At 49.7% G+C, this 11,027-nt stretch overlaps 5 protein-coding genes across 5 annotated transcripts; 2 read left to right on the forward strand and 3 right to left on the reverse strand.

Annotated features, from left to right (window-relative positions):
• Positions 1-2,147: 2,147 nt before the first annotated feature.
• Positions 2,148-2,935, forward strand: BDW47DRAFT_102154 (GFA family protein). Its single transcript, XM_024811798.1, has 3 exons — positions 2,148-2,190; positions 2,252-2,431; positions 2,553-2,935. The coding sequence occupies exons 1-3, from the start codon at positions 2,183-2,185 to the stop codon at positions 2,854-2,856; spliced, it is 492 nt and encodes a 163-aa protein (XP_024674059.1). The 5' UTR covers positions 2,148-2,182; the 3' UTR covers positions 2,857-2,935.
• Positions 2,936-4,836: 1,901 nt separating this feature from the next.
• BDW47DRAFT_102158 (flavin reductase family protein) lies at positions 4,837-6,134 on the reverse strand. The gene is made up of 2 exons (XM_024811799.1): positions 5,935-6,134; positions 4,837-5,876 (listed from the first exon to the last, which is right to left on the reverse strand). Exons 1-2 carry the CDS (start codon positions 5,993-5,995, stop codon positions 5,086-5,088), a joined length of 852 nt encoding a protein of 283 aa, XP_024674060.1. The 5' UTR covers positions 5,996-6,134; the 3' UTR covers positions 4,837-5,085.
• Positions 6,135-6,304: 170 nt separating this feature from the next.
• Positions 6,305-7,076, forward strand: BDW47DRAFT_102159 (mitochondrial 54S ribosomal protein bL31m). The gene has a single exon (XM_024811800.1). It carries the CDS (start codon positions 6,412-6,414, stop codon positions 6,934-6,936), a length of 525 nt encoding a protein of 174 aa, XP_024674061.1. The 5' UTR covers positions 6,305-6,411; the 3' UTR covers positions 6,937-7,076.
• Positions 7,077-7,082: 6 nt separating this feature from the next.
• BDW47DRAFT_102160 (sorting nexin 1) lies at positions 7,083-9,492 on the reverse strand. Its single transcript, XM_024811801.1, has 6 exons — positions 9,338-9,492; positions 9,222-9,281; positions 8,655-9,142; positions 8,214-8,594; positions 7,556-8,158; positions 7,083-7,501 (listed from the first exon to the last, which is right to left on the reverse strand). The coding sequence occupies exons 1-6, from the start codon at positions 9,369-9,371 to the stop codon at positions 7,346-7,348; spliced, it is 1,722 nt and encodes a 573-aa protein (XP_024674062.1). The 5' UTR covers positions 9,372-9,492; the 3' UTR covers positions 7,083-7,345.
• Positions 9,493-9,745: 253 nt separating this feature from the next.
• On the reverse strand, positions 9,746-10,937 carry mde1 (methylthioribulose 1-phosphate dehydratase MDE1). The gene is made up of 3 exons (XM_024819268.1): positions 10,562-10,937; positions 10,013-10,488; positions 9,746-9,960 (listed from the first exon to the last, which is right to left on the reverse strand). The coding sequence occupies exons 1-3, from the start codon at positions 10,682-10,684 to the stop codon at positions 9,843-9,845; spliced, it is 717 nt and encodes a 238-aa protein (XP_024674063.1). The 5' UTR covers positions 10,685-10,937; the 3' UTR covers positions 9,746-9,842.
• Between the last annotated feature and the right edge of the window lie 90 nt (positions 10,938-11,027).

The following is an 11,027-nucleotide window of genomic DNA, read 5'->3' on the forward strand; positions in this document are numbered from 1 at the left end:
GAGGGGGGAGTTCAATCGGGATTCTTCGGACCATCTTATTAGGTATGGCTGGGCCTGCCGAGAAGACCGGCCACGGCACGTGGCTGGTCTTAATTTTCTTGTGTTTCTTATGTTTTCTTTGTTCTTGTTTGATGTCGGTTCGAATCGTTACTTTACATCTTATTGTCCTTGTTTCTGTTTATTGTTCTCGTTACTAGTGTTACCACCCCTCGCTGGATTAGTGTGTACTATGTAGTACATGGGGTTGGATTTACCTATCTGTAAATTGGGGATGTGAACTGGAAATGACGGGACTACATAATACCCAGCATACTCCGTACTTGACCTGTTATCCGTTGAACCGCCGATCAAGAATATTCCATCCAGACAATGATACCATTAGCGTAACGCTAACAGTCGCGCAGGTTGGGAAGAAAAAAAATCACCTGCATCTGCAAAACATGTCAAACAGGCCAAACATAACAAATGATTATACCTCGGCCGACATCCAGTACAAATAGTAGTAGTAGTAGTAGTAGTAGTAGTAGTAGTAGTACTTAGTAGTACTAGTAAGACAATATGATAATAGGTCTAATTTTATAATAATGATAATATACTGAACCCGAAAACCAAATCCAGAAAGAAAAGCAAGCCCACCATCCCACCGCAGCCACTCACCGCCAGGCTGAAAAATGACTAATTCCATTGTTCCATCGATGTTGCATAACGTGCGGGGTACAATAGCCGGGAACAGCAATTGTCACCGACCCCGGGCCAGGCCAGACCCCTAGAAGTGACTCACTGGCATTTCTGCTCCCTAGCATTGGAGGGGTTAATGGCGTTGGCTTGTGTTTTTATTAAGGTGCAGCAATTTTACTCGAAATGATCATTCCCGAACCCTAATCTGGAAATGCGCTAGTCTTGATGTGGTATGGCTGTCGATCCTCGGCTCCTCTTGACGGTGTCATACACGGGCTATCTGCTGCTCGGTGTTGAGTGATAGAGTTCTTCACCTGTTATTGACTATTAGCATCGAAATTTTTATCTAGGCTGGACTATAATATGGTAGTTAGCTCTCGGTCGCGAAGCTCTGTCTTATCTGTGATGTATAGATCATGCCAGGAGCTGAAAGCAGCAAGCTTACAGTCCTCGGTATTCGTAGACGTGCAGTGGCTTGGATATATCTATAGACCGTAACCCGGATCAGTTGGAACAGTATTATAACACCGCTGTGATAGAAACCTCACGACATCTGTCCGATCCAACCTAGGGCATTGTTTGGTTAAATTGACGAATCTAGGTGTATCGATGATGAGATTCAAATGGACAAGTTAGGTATTGCTTTCTTCGCGAGACCCTAGTCAAATTCGATAAGAGCTTACTTGGCGATAACTCCGGCAATCAAAATAGATCAACAGCAACATAGTCAATTCTCGTATCTGGAAGAAGCAATAGCTGGATGTATTATGAGTGTCATGATTTTGCACAACCTTTGGTCTTTCGCTACTCAAACTACAGGTAATGTGTACAACGCCTTGTACATTCCAGCGCAGACACTCTCCTAGGTCGACTGGTGGTGTCCACCACATCGGTAGCGATGGGGTGCCTTCGCGTTAACAGTAGAAGTGCAGAGGAGATCCAAATGACTCGTCTGATAGGTAGACATGACTCAACACAAGACAACTTCTCAAATGTTCCTACATCGCATCTCAAAAGGATCCATATGCTTGGCAATACCTTGGAAGATGCCGTCTGTGCACACTGTGTGGAAATTACTTCAATATTCAGATCCAATATGATCGGAGCCCGACGGTCTTGGAATGGCTGTAGTCAACAGCCACTCAATTAAACCTTACAGTAGAGAGACGTGACGTCCGGTGCTTTGAGTGTTTCCTAGGGATCAGTGCTGTGTACACGTTCGAGCTTCTTCAACATGAAGACGGCATTCAACTAACATGCTTACTGTATTAATAACTATAAATCATATACTGTTAGGCAACACAGTACACCTCAGCAATAAATTGCGGGGTAAGAACTAAACCTCGGAATTTAATCCGTGGAGGTTATTGCTGGCGGGGTCAATGGTTAACGGTCAGATGCGGGTAGTGATATATCCATGACGTTCATATCTTACCTACATATAACTCTCAACAACCCAACCATTTCCAAGAAACCAAAAAGAACCAACCAACGACAGTACAAAATGCCCATGTAAGCAGATACCTCAGAAAGCTCGATACCGAAAAATTATCCTCTCCTAATGTGAGAACAGGAATTTACAAGGCAGCTGCCAATGCGGCGGCATCGAATTCACCCTCCAGTCGTCAACACCCGTCCCCTACCAGCTCTGCGCCTGCAGCATCTGTCGCAAAGTCGGCGGATACAGCGGAAGTGTCAATCTCGGGGGAATCGCCTCTAGTCTTGATATTAAGAAGGGGAAGGATCTGATTAAGTATGTACTGTATCATGTAATCTACATTCATGATTATCGGAGAGGGCGTCCCCGCCCCCTCTGATCCCGTCGTCGTGTGTATACACGAGAGAGAGATCAAATAGCTAACTCAATCCCGTAGAAAATACTCCGCAATCAAAAACCGCGGCCAAGCAGACGAGCAAGTCTGCTCCAGCGAGCGCAACTTCTGCTCAAACTGCAGCACCATGCTGTGGCTGTGGGATCATCATTGGCCCGAGCTGATCCATCCGTTTGCGTCGGCCATTGATACCGAGTTGCCGGCTCCTGACGAGATGACATGCATTATGGCGGGGTCGAAGCCGGCGTGGGTTCGTTGGCCTGAGGGGAAGAAGGTTGTCTGTGATGTTTATGGGGAGGAGAGTTTGGAGGGGTGGCATAAGAAACATAACTTGTTTTACGCTTAGGTAGGTAGTTGAATGTGGGTAATGGGTTTACGGTGGTAACTACGGGCTACACCATGAGAATCAAATATTTTGGAAATGAGTGCATTATTAACTAGTATCGAGTTGTCCTAGAAACTTAAGCAACGTTAGCCGCTGAAACGGTAGGTTCGTGACAACATGAGTTGAGAAGAGAAGCATCAGTTCTCCAAGGTGAAATTTGGTTTTTCTTCAATGGTGTTCGGTAAAAACAGCAATAAATTTTGATCATCATGTAAGACAAATGAAATCTGCAAAAGGGTACTCACACTAAAAGACAGTTGACAGTCGGTTACGAGATGAAAATCCTAGATGGCTTATCGAGTCAGTAACAAGTCGCCAGCATGTAAAATGTGCATAAAAGTGACAAGTCAACGATTTCAGGCTAGAGACATGTTAGCAGTTGCGATATAGGTGAAGACAGCCGATCAACATACCTCATTAAATCAGAATTTTTGTATAAAGTTCATTTCCATACGCAGAACGCACAGATCAAACAGTGTGAATAAAACACGTTCATCATATGTTGACTGGATGCAGGGCAAAATGACAGATAGGGAAAGAATTGTAAGAATACCTAGGAGGCACGTTAGTATGGCCTGTTACTCCTAGAAATTCTGACAATAGACAGGATGAAGTAGGACTCAGGTGACGAGTTCTCAACAATCGATACACCAGACTAACACCCGCAGAGTTTGTACGCTCCGCTTTTTGTGGATGCAGTCCGATGCACAGTCTGTCCGCCCGTTCGTCAAGCTGTCTTCATCGAAGTGCCCATAGGCGAGGATTGACAAGAAGAATATTGTTTACCTATTGATCGTCTGTTAGTGGCAATTCATAACAAAGATCAATGTATTTAACAAGAGTAAAAAATCCAACGAGGTCAGACAAGGCTGAAACTTAATAGAAACACAGATTCCACATGATAACTTAAGATTGAGGAATGCCTTATAGCGTGTCATAATGTCATCATCGAAGGAGAGTAGCTCGACATGATGAAGAACAGAAAAAAAAAGAAAAGAAAAAAAGGAATAATTTCCCGCATACCTTTTAATAATATGGAGTCGAATGAGCGAAGAAACCGTAGTCATCATAAGACACAGCCCTGAGAGGAATCACGTTAGCAACATGTACAGCGAGGCCTTCATGATCAAAGAACAATGACATTGCAGATCAGAGTAATTCTAGAGACTTAAAAAGGTCCTTCATGATTTTTTTCGGCCGTGGATACTCCTGTTAAGGAAACTCATCCTGAAAGGGTGTGGTTGTGGATAGATAACAGGTAAAAAGGGAATGAACTCACTCTTTATTGCCGAGTGTCCAATGGAGTGTAAACTGCCAAAGGACACATGATATACCAACAACCAAAACGCGCCAGGCGTTGGTGTTGGGATCCGTTTCTTGAACCTTGCGGTTACAAGCGTGGGAAGATGAGGAAAAAAATTGTTGTGGGTTGCGACTAAAATTTATAGTCCGGGAGCTGGACCACGGCACGCGAGAGAGGCTAGAAGTGTTGTTTGATAATGAGACAAACATGTGGGCCGGCTAGTGATGCGACATTCCCGAAGCGAGAACTGTATTGCAAGTTCAAGATCGATTGATAATTCGTTCTTCCATTGTATAAGAAAACATTAGGCAGTGGTGGATGGGGACATTCATTCTGTCTCGCTAAAATGTGCTTCTGTGTGGACATACCATTGAGCTGAATGTAGGAAAATCCACCCATACATCGATGGGTTGGGTCCGATCTTGCAAGAAAGTTGTAGTTATATACGGTTTGGTAGTTGGAAGGGAAGACTTGATGTAGTCGAGAGTAGTTTTACGGTTCAACAAAAATAATACAGGACTTGAATACTCCATCAGTAGGAAGGACGGTGTGAAAATACGACAGTCAGACCGGAGGTTGGATGGCACTGGTATTGAAGTCCATGTAGACGTACAGTCTATTGTATCATACATGTCTATTTCTAGTTCGCTGGGTATATTGTACAGTCAAGATTTTGGCTTCTGCTTGAGCCATGGTGTAGATCTCTTCTGATGGGACGCCTGCCCATCGAGAGTTATAGACTTGTTTGTCTCTGTATGAATAAGTAACAAACCAGGTAGGATGGAGGTGGGTAAGTTTGGCCGTGTCGGGTGGGTAGGCCATATGAAGCGGGGTAGTAAATTTATTCAGACTGCTCTGTGGTCTCAAGAGGAGTAAGGCATCAGAGGTTAGATTTCATGCCCCATCTCCCAAAATCGCGTATTGGCATATGTCAGGCATAACTCTTCCGCGGAGGTGGTCCCCGCGTGCGGATCCGGGTGCGCCAAATGTGATGACAGCGCACGCACGACAGTCCCAACGACAATAGTGTGGTCATAGACGTCGACGCTCTTAGGATGAAGCTGGCACTCTAAGACGAAAGGGAAGTCATCCGTTTGGTTCACTTCTCCATCCGTGGCGAGAGGGGTCTTCCTGCGCAGCAACGGAAGCGGCTTACTAGCCGGGTCGCTTGCATGGGCCGCAAATTCATAGTCGCCTTCGCCGCTTAGTATCTTGAGGTTGTGGTTTCCCTTGGAGAAATCACGGGCTAGGGCGGCGGTGACCGGGCCCGGTGCGAGGAGGTGAACGAGGAAGCGGGTGGATGCCTGGAGCGCGCTGAGGGTCTCTGAGGGGCGGCGAACGTTGAAGGAGATGACTGGCTCTGGGCTGAGGGTCACGGTGTTGAAGGAGGAGACGGTCATTCCGCGGAAGGCTTTATCGGTGCTGTCGTGCGGGTCGGTGGCGGTGATGATGGCGACGGGGTAGGGGACTCGGCGCATGAGGAGACGCACTTGGTCTGGGAGAGGGAGATTGTTTCCCGAGGTGCTATTTTGGCTGATTGGGCTATCCTGTGTGTTGACCGGCGCTGGGGGCTCGTTTGCGGCTGCTGATGAGCCGGACGAGATGTTTCTTATGGAGGACCATGGTTGAGTGGCACGGATGCAGTGATGGGTGATGGCGGTAGAGCTACTTCGCGGTTCTGGCGATGAATTGTCAGACCAAGAGCAAGATTGAATGAACAAAATGCCAATATTTACCTGGGAAGCGACCTGCGATCCGAGAAACAGAAGCCACAGCCCGCAAGAAAGAGCGATTCATTCCGCCGGTGATAGTAGCCGTCGGCTCAAGGAACAAGAACGAGGAAGACACTGGGCGCAAGACGATCAGATCTCCCCACAGTCATCATGAGGACAAAACTCAAGTATCTCAGTCGACAAGCATGTCTGAGCGACAAAACCGTATAAACCAAGAAGCAGTAAAAGTGACGTTGACATCCGTCAGGAACAAGGGAAAAAAGGCGAGGAAAACGTCGGATATGTACACGCTTACGTAAGGCACCCGTCCGCCAAATATTTCTCTCCCCCAGGAACCAACCCATGATGTGCAATCCAGCCAGACCAGTCGACTGAAACCACCACGATCTCGAATTGAACCACACTCTCCCTCTATTCCAACCTCGGGGAACGATTCCACCCAAGTCGATTTATACCAACACTCCCGAAAACATCCGGGCAATGTCCCTCCACACCTCCCTCCGCCGCAGCGCGGCCTCAGCAACCAGCCGCCTCCCAACAACGCCCTCCTCCACGACTTTCATCTGCACACAATGCCGACATGCCACGCTACTGCGCCGTCCCAAGCGGCCCTACACCTTCACGCAGCTGATCACCCTCTCCGACGGCAGCGCCTACATGCAGCGCACGACGTCCCCGGCCCCCGTTTACCGCTCCACCCGTGACACCCGCAACACGCTGCTGTGGAATCCCTCGTCCACCAAACTGATGAGCGTCGAGGACGACGAGGCCGGTCGGTTGGCGGCGTTCCGTGCCAAGTACGGCCGGATCTGGGATGCGAATACCCCGCCTGCTGCTGCTGAGGAGGGCGCGGAGAAGAAGTCTGGGGCGGAGGCTGAGGCTGCTGCTGCTGCCGCTAAGGCGCAGGCGGAGGCCGAGGCTCAGGAGGAGGAGGATAATTTGTTGGATTTGATTAGCTCGTTTGGGCAGGAGGAGGTGCAGGCGGGGGATAAGAAGAAGAATTAGATTTTGGGTGAAGGATGTTGTTGTCGGTTATTGTTCTATTATAAATTGCGTTTTTTGTGTCTAGATCCTGGCTTTGGGGGATTTCTCTTGTACAGTATACTATTTTATATCATTGGGTGCAATGTATCATGTGCAATGATGCGGTTCTTTTCTCTTGCTTATATGGATACGGTGGGTTGGTGTGAGGATTACTGGTATCTGTCTGCGTCGGCATGGTATTATGGTTTCTGGTTTGTAGGAAGCCTAACACTACCCGCGTTGCATATAGTCACAGACTTTGTCATATGGTGAAGTCAATCAGGAGGTGGCGCGCCACAAGCACATTCAATGACCGAGGAATCGTTGTAGGAAAAAAAACATCGGCGCGTCCGCTTTTATACAAGATTGGCCAGGCTCAAATGGAAAACGATCATGCCTCTCCCTCCGTCACTGACGCCGAAGCTGATGCGTTGCCCTCATCTGCTCCCGCCTGAGACGGAGCGTTTCCACCAGAAGCCGCGTAGAAAGGGGCGCCGTCCTCGCCTGCATCCAGCTGGTAGAGGAACGTCTCCCACAACTCGATCAACTAGAGGTCTATATTAGCCAACAGCCCAATTGCATAAACAGGCAGCGTACTCACCTCTTTTTGAGCCTCGACGGCACTCTCGAGGAATGTCTCGACACCCGACTTGAAATCCTCCACCTTTTCCTTTTCAAACCGCTGCAGCTCATTCCGCATCAACCGCCCCATGTCCTCAAAAAGCAATCTTGCCTGGTGTACCTTGCGCTCCGCATCCGCCACGTCGGCATTGACCTGGTTCAGACGATCCTGCTGGGTTTTTCCTTGTCGCAGGAGTTTGTCTTGGGTATGCTTGCGTTTCTGCATCTCCGCCTCGGCTGCGTGCCAGCTGTGGTATGCCTTTTGCCGCTGGGAGAAAGCCGTTTTGATGCTGCCGATCAGGCGGAGGTACTCGTCAATGGTGATACCCAAGGTCAGGACATCCTGCTGAGCCTGGCGCTCGTACAGCTCTCTGATGCGAACCTGCAAGTCGGAAAGACCGTACAGAGGACTCGACAGAGCCGGAGACAACTCGACCGCAGCCAAGGCCTGAAGAGAGCCAGAAAAGTCCCCAGCAGCTTCTGCCAGGCCCTTCCGTTGCGCCACAACCCCGTCAATCGATTTCATTAAGGCTTTGAGTTGATTCTCGAGCGCATCGAGGTAGACTTTTCGATCATGGAACCACTACGCCATGATCGTCAGCATTGTCTCCAAAGACATCCGGGGAGGATCGACTTACATCGTCATGCTCGACGAATTTACCACCTCCACCGACATTAATCCCAAAGGAGCTGAACATGCCCTTGTTCTGACCGAGGTCCGGCTCTCGGTTCTCCTTGTTCTTGACATCGAGGTTGAAAGTCTCGCTTTCCAGGAAGATTTTGAGGTCCCCGTCCTGCTGGAGGATGGGATGCGCCGCGATCTTGTTCAGCATGCGCTCCAGCGCCGCTCTTCGCGACTCGACAAAGTTGGTATCGAAACGGCCAACGGCCTGCTTCTCGGGCGGAGGAGGCACAACCACACCGGGGTTGCTGTTATGCATCGAGTTATACAGCCAAAGAAAGTCGCGGTACCGACGGCTGACGAAGAATTCAGGTTGTCGGTATGCTTTTGAAGTCGTCTGCAGCAGGCCTCAGTCATCGACTCGGCACATTTCAACCGTGCCTCGAGGACAACATACCTTGGTCCGGACTTGGTATACAATATGACTGCTAGTCAAATCCCCCACCTTGTGCGGATCACCCACAGAAATGTCAAAGGTCGGGTTCGCCGCCTTCTCCAAGCTCATACTAGGTTCCGACTGTCTCTTGGAGGGTTCGCCCTCGGTGGGAGCCTGCACCGGAGGAGGGCCGTGGAACCCCCCACCGTCTTCCTCCAGGGTTACCGAGTCTGCCATGCCGGCCGTCCCGGAAGCCTGAGACGTGGACGAAGTAGGGCGCACATTACGCCCGGCGAACGCCTCCTTCTGGGGCGGGGTAGGAGCCTGTTCCGTGGCCGTGGGGCTGGTCTCGCTGGCTTTGTCCCCTAGCGGACCCAGGGGATCAACGGTATCGTCGACGGCTTCCAGTTTGGTCGCATGTGCGCTTATCTTGCGGGTGCCTCGCGGGCCTCGTCGTGCCGGCGATCGGGGGGCTTGCACGCTCGCTTGTTGTGACGATTGTTCGGGGGCTGTGCGGAGGACATAGTTAGCCCGCGACTGGGGATTGTTTGGCGAAGAAGGAGAAAACTACGCAAGGAGAGTACGTACTGGCATCGTCGGCGCCCGATTTCGATGACCCGACGGCCTGGGGAGAGTGGGAGGGCTCATCTGTCCACACGGGTCAGCGAAAGTATGATGCGACATGATTGTGACTGCCTACTTACCGCCCCACGGGGAATCCGCAGAGTCCAGATCCATGAGAGAGGAGTGTGGAAAGCAAAGGGATGATAATAAGGAGGAGAGGGGTAAGAGAGGAGAAATAAATGTCGCAGGAGAGTGGGAGATGAGAGGATGTGAGGGGGGAGAAGGAGGAGCCTAGGGAGGAGTAGTTGGAGAGGGAGAGCTTGGACTGGATCGGATTGAACTCGACTAGACCGATGACGACCCGCATCAACGGGTCTGCAGCACAATCTCACTGCCAAGCTTACCAGTGTATACTATATGGACAATAGTGAAAATAACATGCTTATTTTATTTTATTATATTTATTTTGCAGCAGGATATGTCGCTTTACTGACAAACCTGCGCCCAGTGCCATAATAACGCGGTGTCATTACCATTGAAGACTACAGGCCCATTGGACTTCCATAATATTGTACTCAAAGCTGATGTTAGCTTACGGTTCTCTCATCTATACATTCATCATCATCGTCATTATAATGCAATCCACTACTGAGGCTTCACCCAAGGAAGGCCCAGCTTGTGCATCTCCACCGCTAACTGGAAGAGATAATCCAAGCTCTCGCACTGAGTCTTCGCCTTGACAACATCGTCGCCCCAAACATAACTATCGAACGAATTAGAATCACCATAAATAAGACATCAGGCAGCAAACTTACATTCCGTGTCTCCGCACCAGAACCGCATAGGTATCCGGGTTCTCCTCCATGGCCTTCTCCAGACCCGCGGTCAGATCCTCCTCGTGCGCCGTGTTCTCAATGATGGGGATCCGCAGGGTATCGAAGAAACCCAGCATTCCCTGACCCTTACCCTTGGGAATACCCTTGATCTGCTCAATGTTGCTGATCTCAAAGGAACCCTCGGCGCCTAACTCGCGCTCGACCAGGAGCGTCACCAGAACAGCCCACTGCGAGTGGGTGTGGATGCAACATCCCGCACCGCGCTCAAAGGCAGCCAGAAACAGGGGGGTACAGGCGGAGGGCTTGAGCTCGAGGGGCTTGCGGATGTACTTGCGGTCGGAGGGCGGGTACTTGGGGGTGGGGAACTCGAGAACGAAGATGTTATTGGGTTCCATCATTTCCTTCTGCACGCCCGAGGGGGCGATGAAGATGTGGTCGCCACGACGAATGGAGGTCTATCATAGGAGGTGGCTTTAGTATTGGTTGTTCAATGCGACAGGGAAGAGCCTGAGGGGAGAGAGATCATACGCCACCACCAGTGCCAGTGACCCACCCCCAGTTGTAGAATCGACGGCAGAGATCAGGGATCAAGTTGGCTGGGTGTTTAGGATCGCTGGATTGAACCAGATGATCATTGTTGACGTCCGTCATGGTGTGGGGTGGTAGATTGGAGGGGTAGTTCGAGGATTGATGATGAGTGGAAAAGGTATTAATCAAGGGACAAACAATTTCTGCTGTCCTGATCCTTTCTTAATTTAATCCAACCCAAAGTAGTTATAATCCCGTCTATGAAGACAAGAGTGCGACCAAGAGTGGTTGTACAGGACGCAAGTACTGGTCGAGGAAGGAAAAAAAAAGACGCGCTCAGCGGGGAAAGATAGACGTGCTTGTGCATCCATTGGTGGAGCAGTAGCGCAATTGACTTGACAAGCAATATATGTGAAGAATTAATTCATGACAGAATTGGAAGTGAATGTGGAGAAAGGGAGTGAAT

This window comes from Aspergillus candidus (genome assembly GCF_002847045.1).
Source record: "Aspergillus candidus strain CBS 102.13 unplaced genomic scaffold BDW47scaffold_10, whole genome shotgun sequence".
NCBI lineage: Eukaryota > Fungi > Ascomycota > Eurotiomycetes > Eurotiales > Aspergillaceae > Aspergillus > Aspergillus candidus.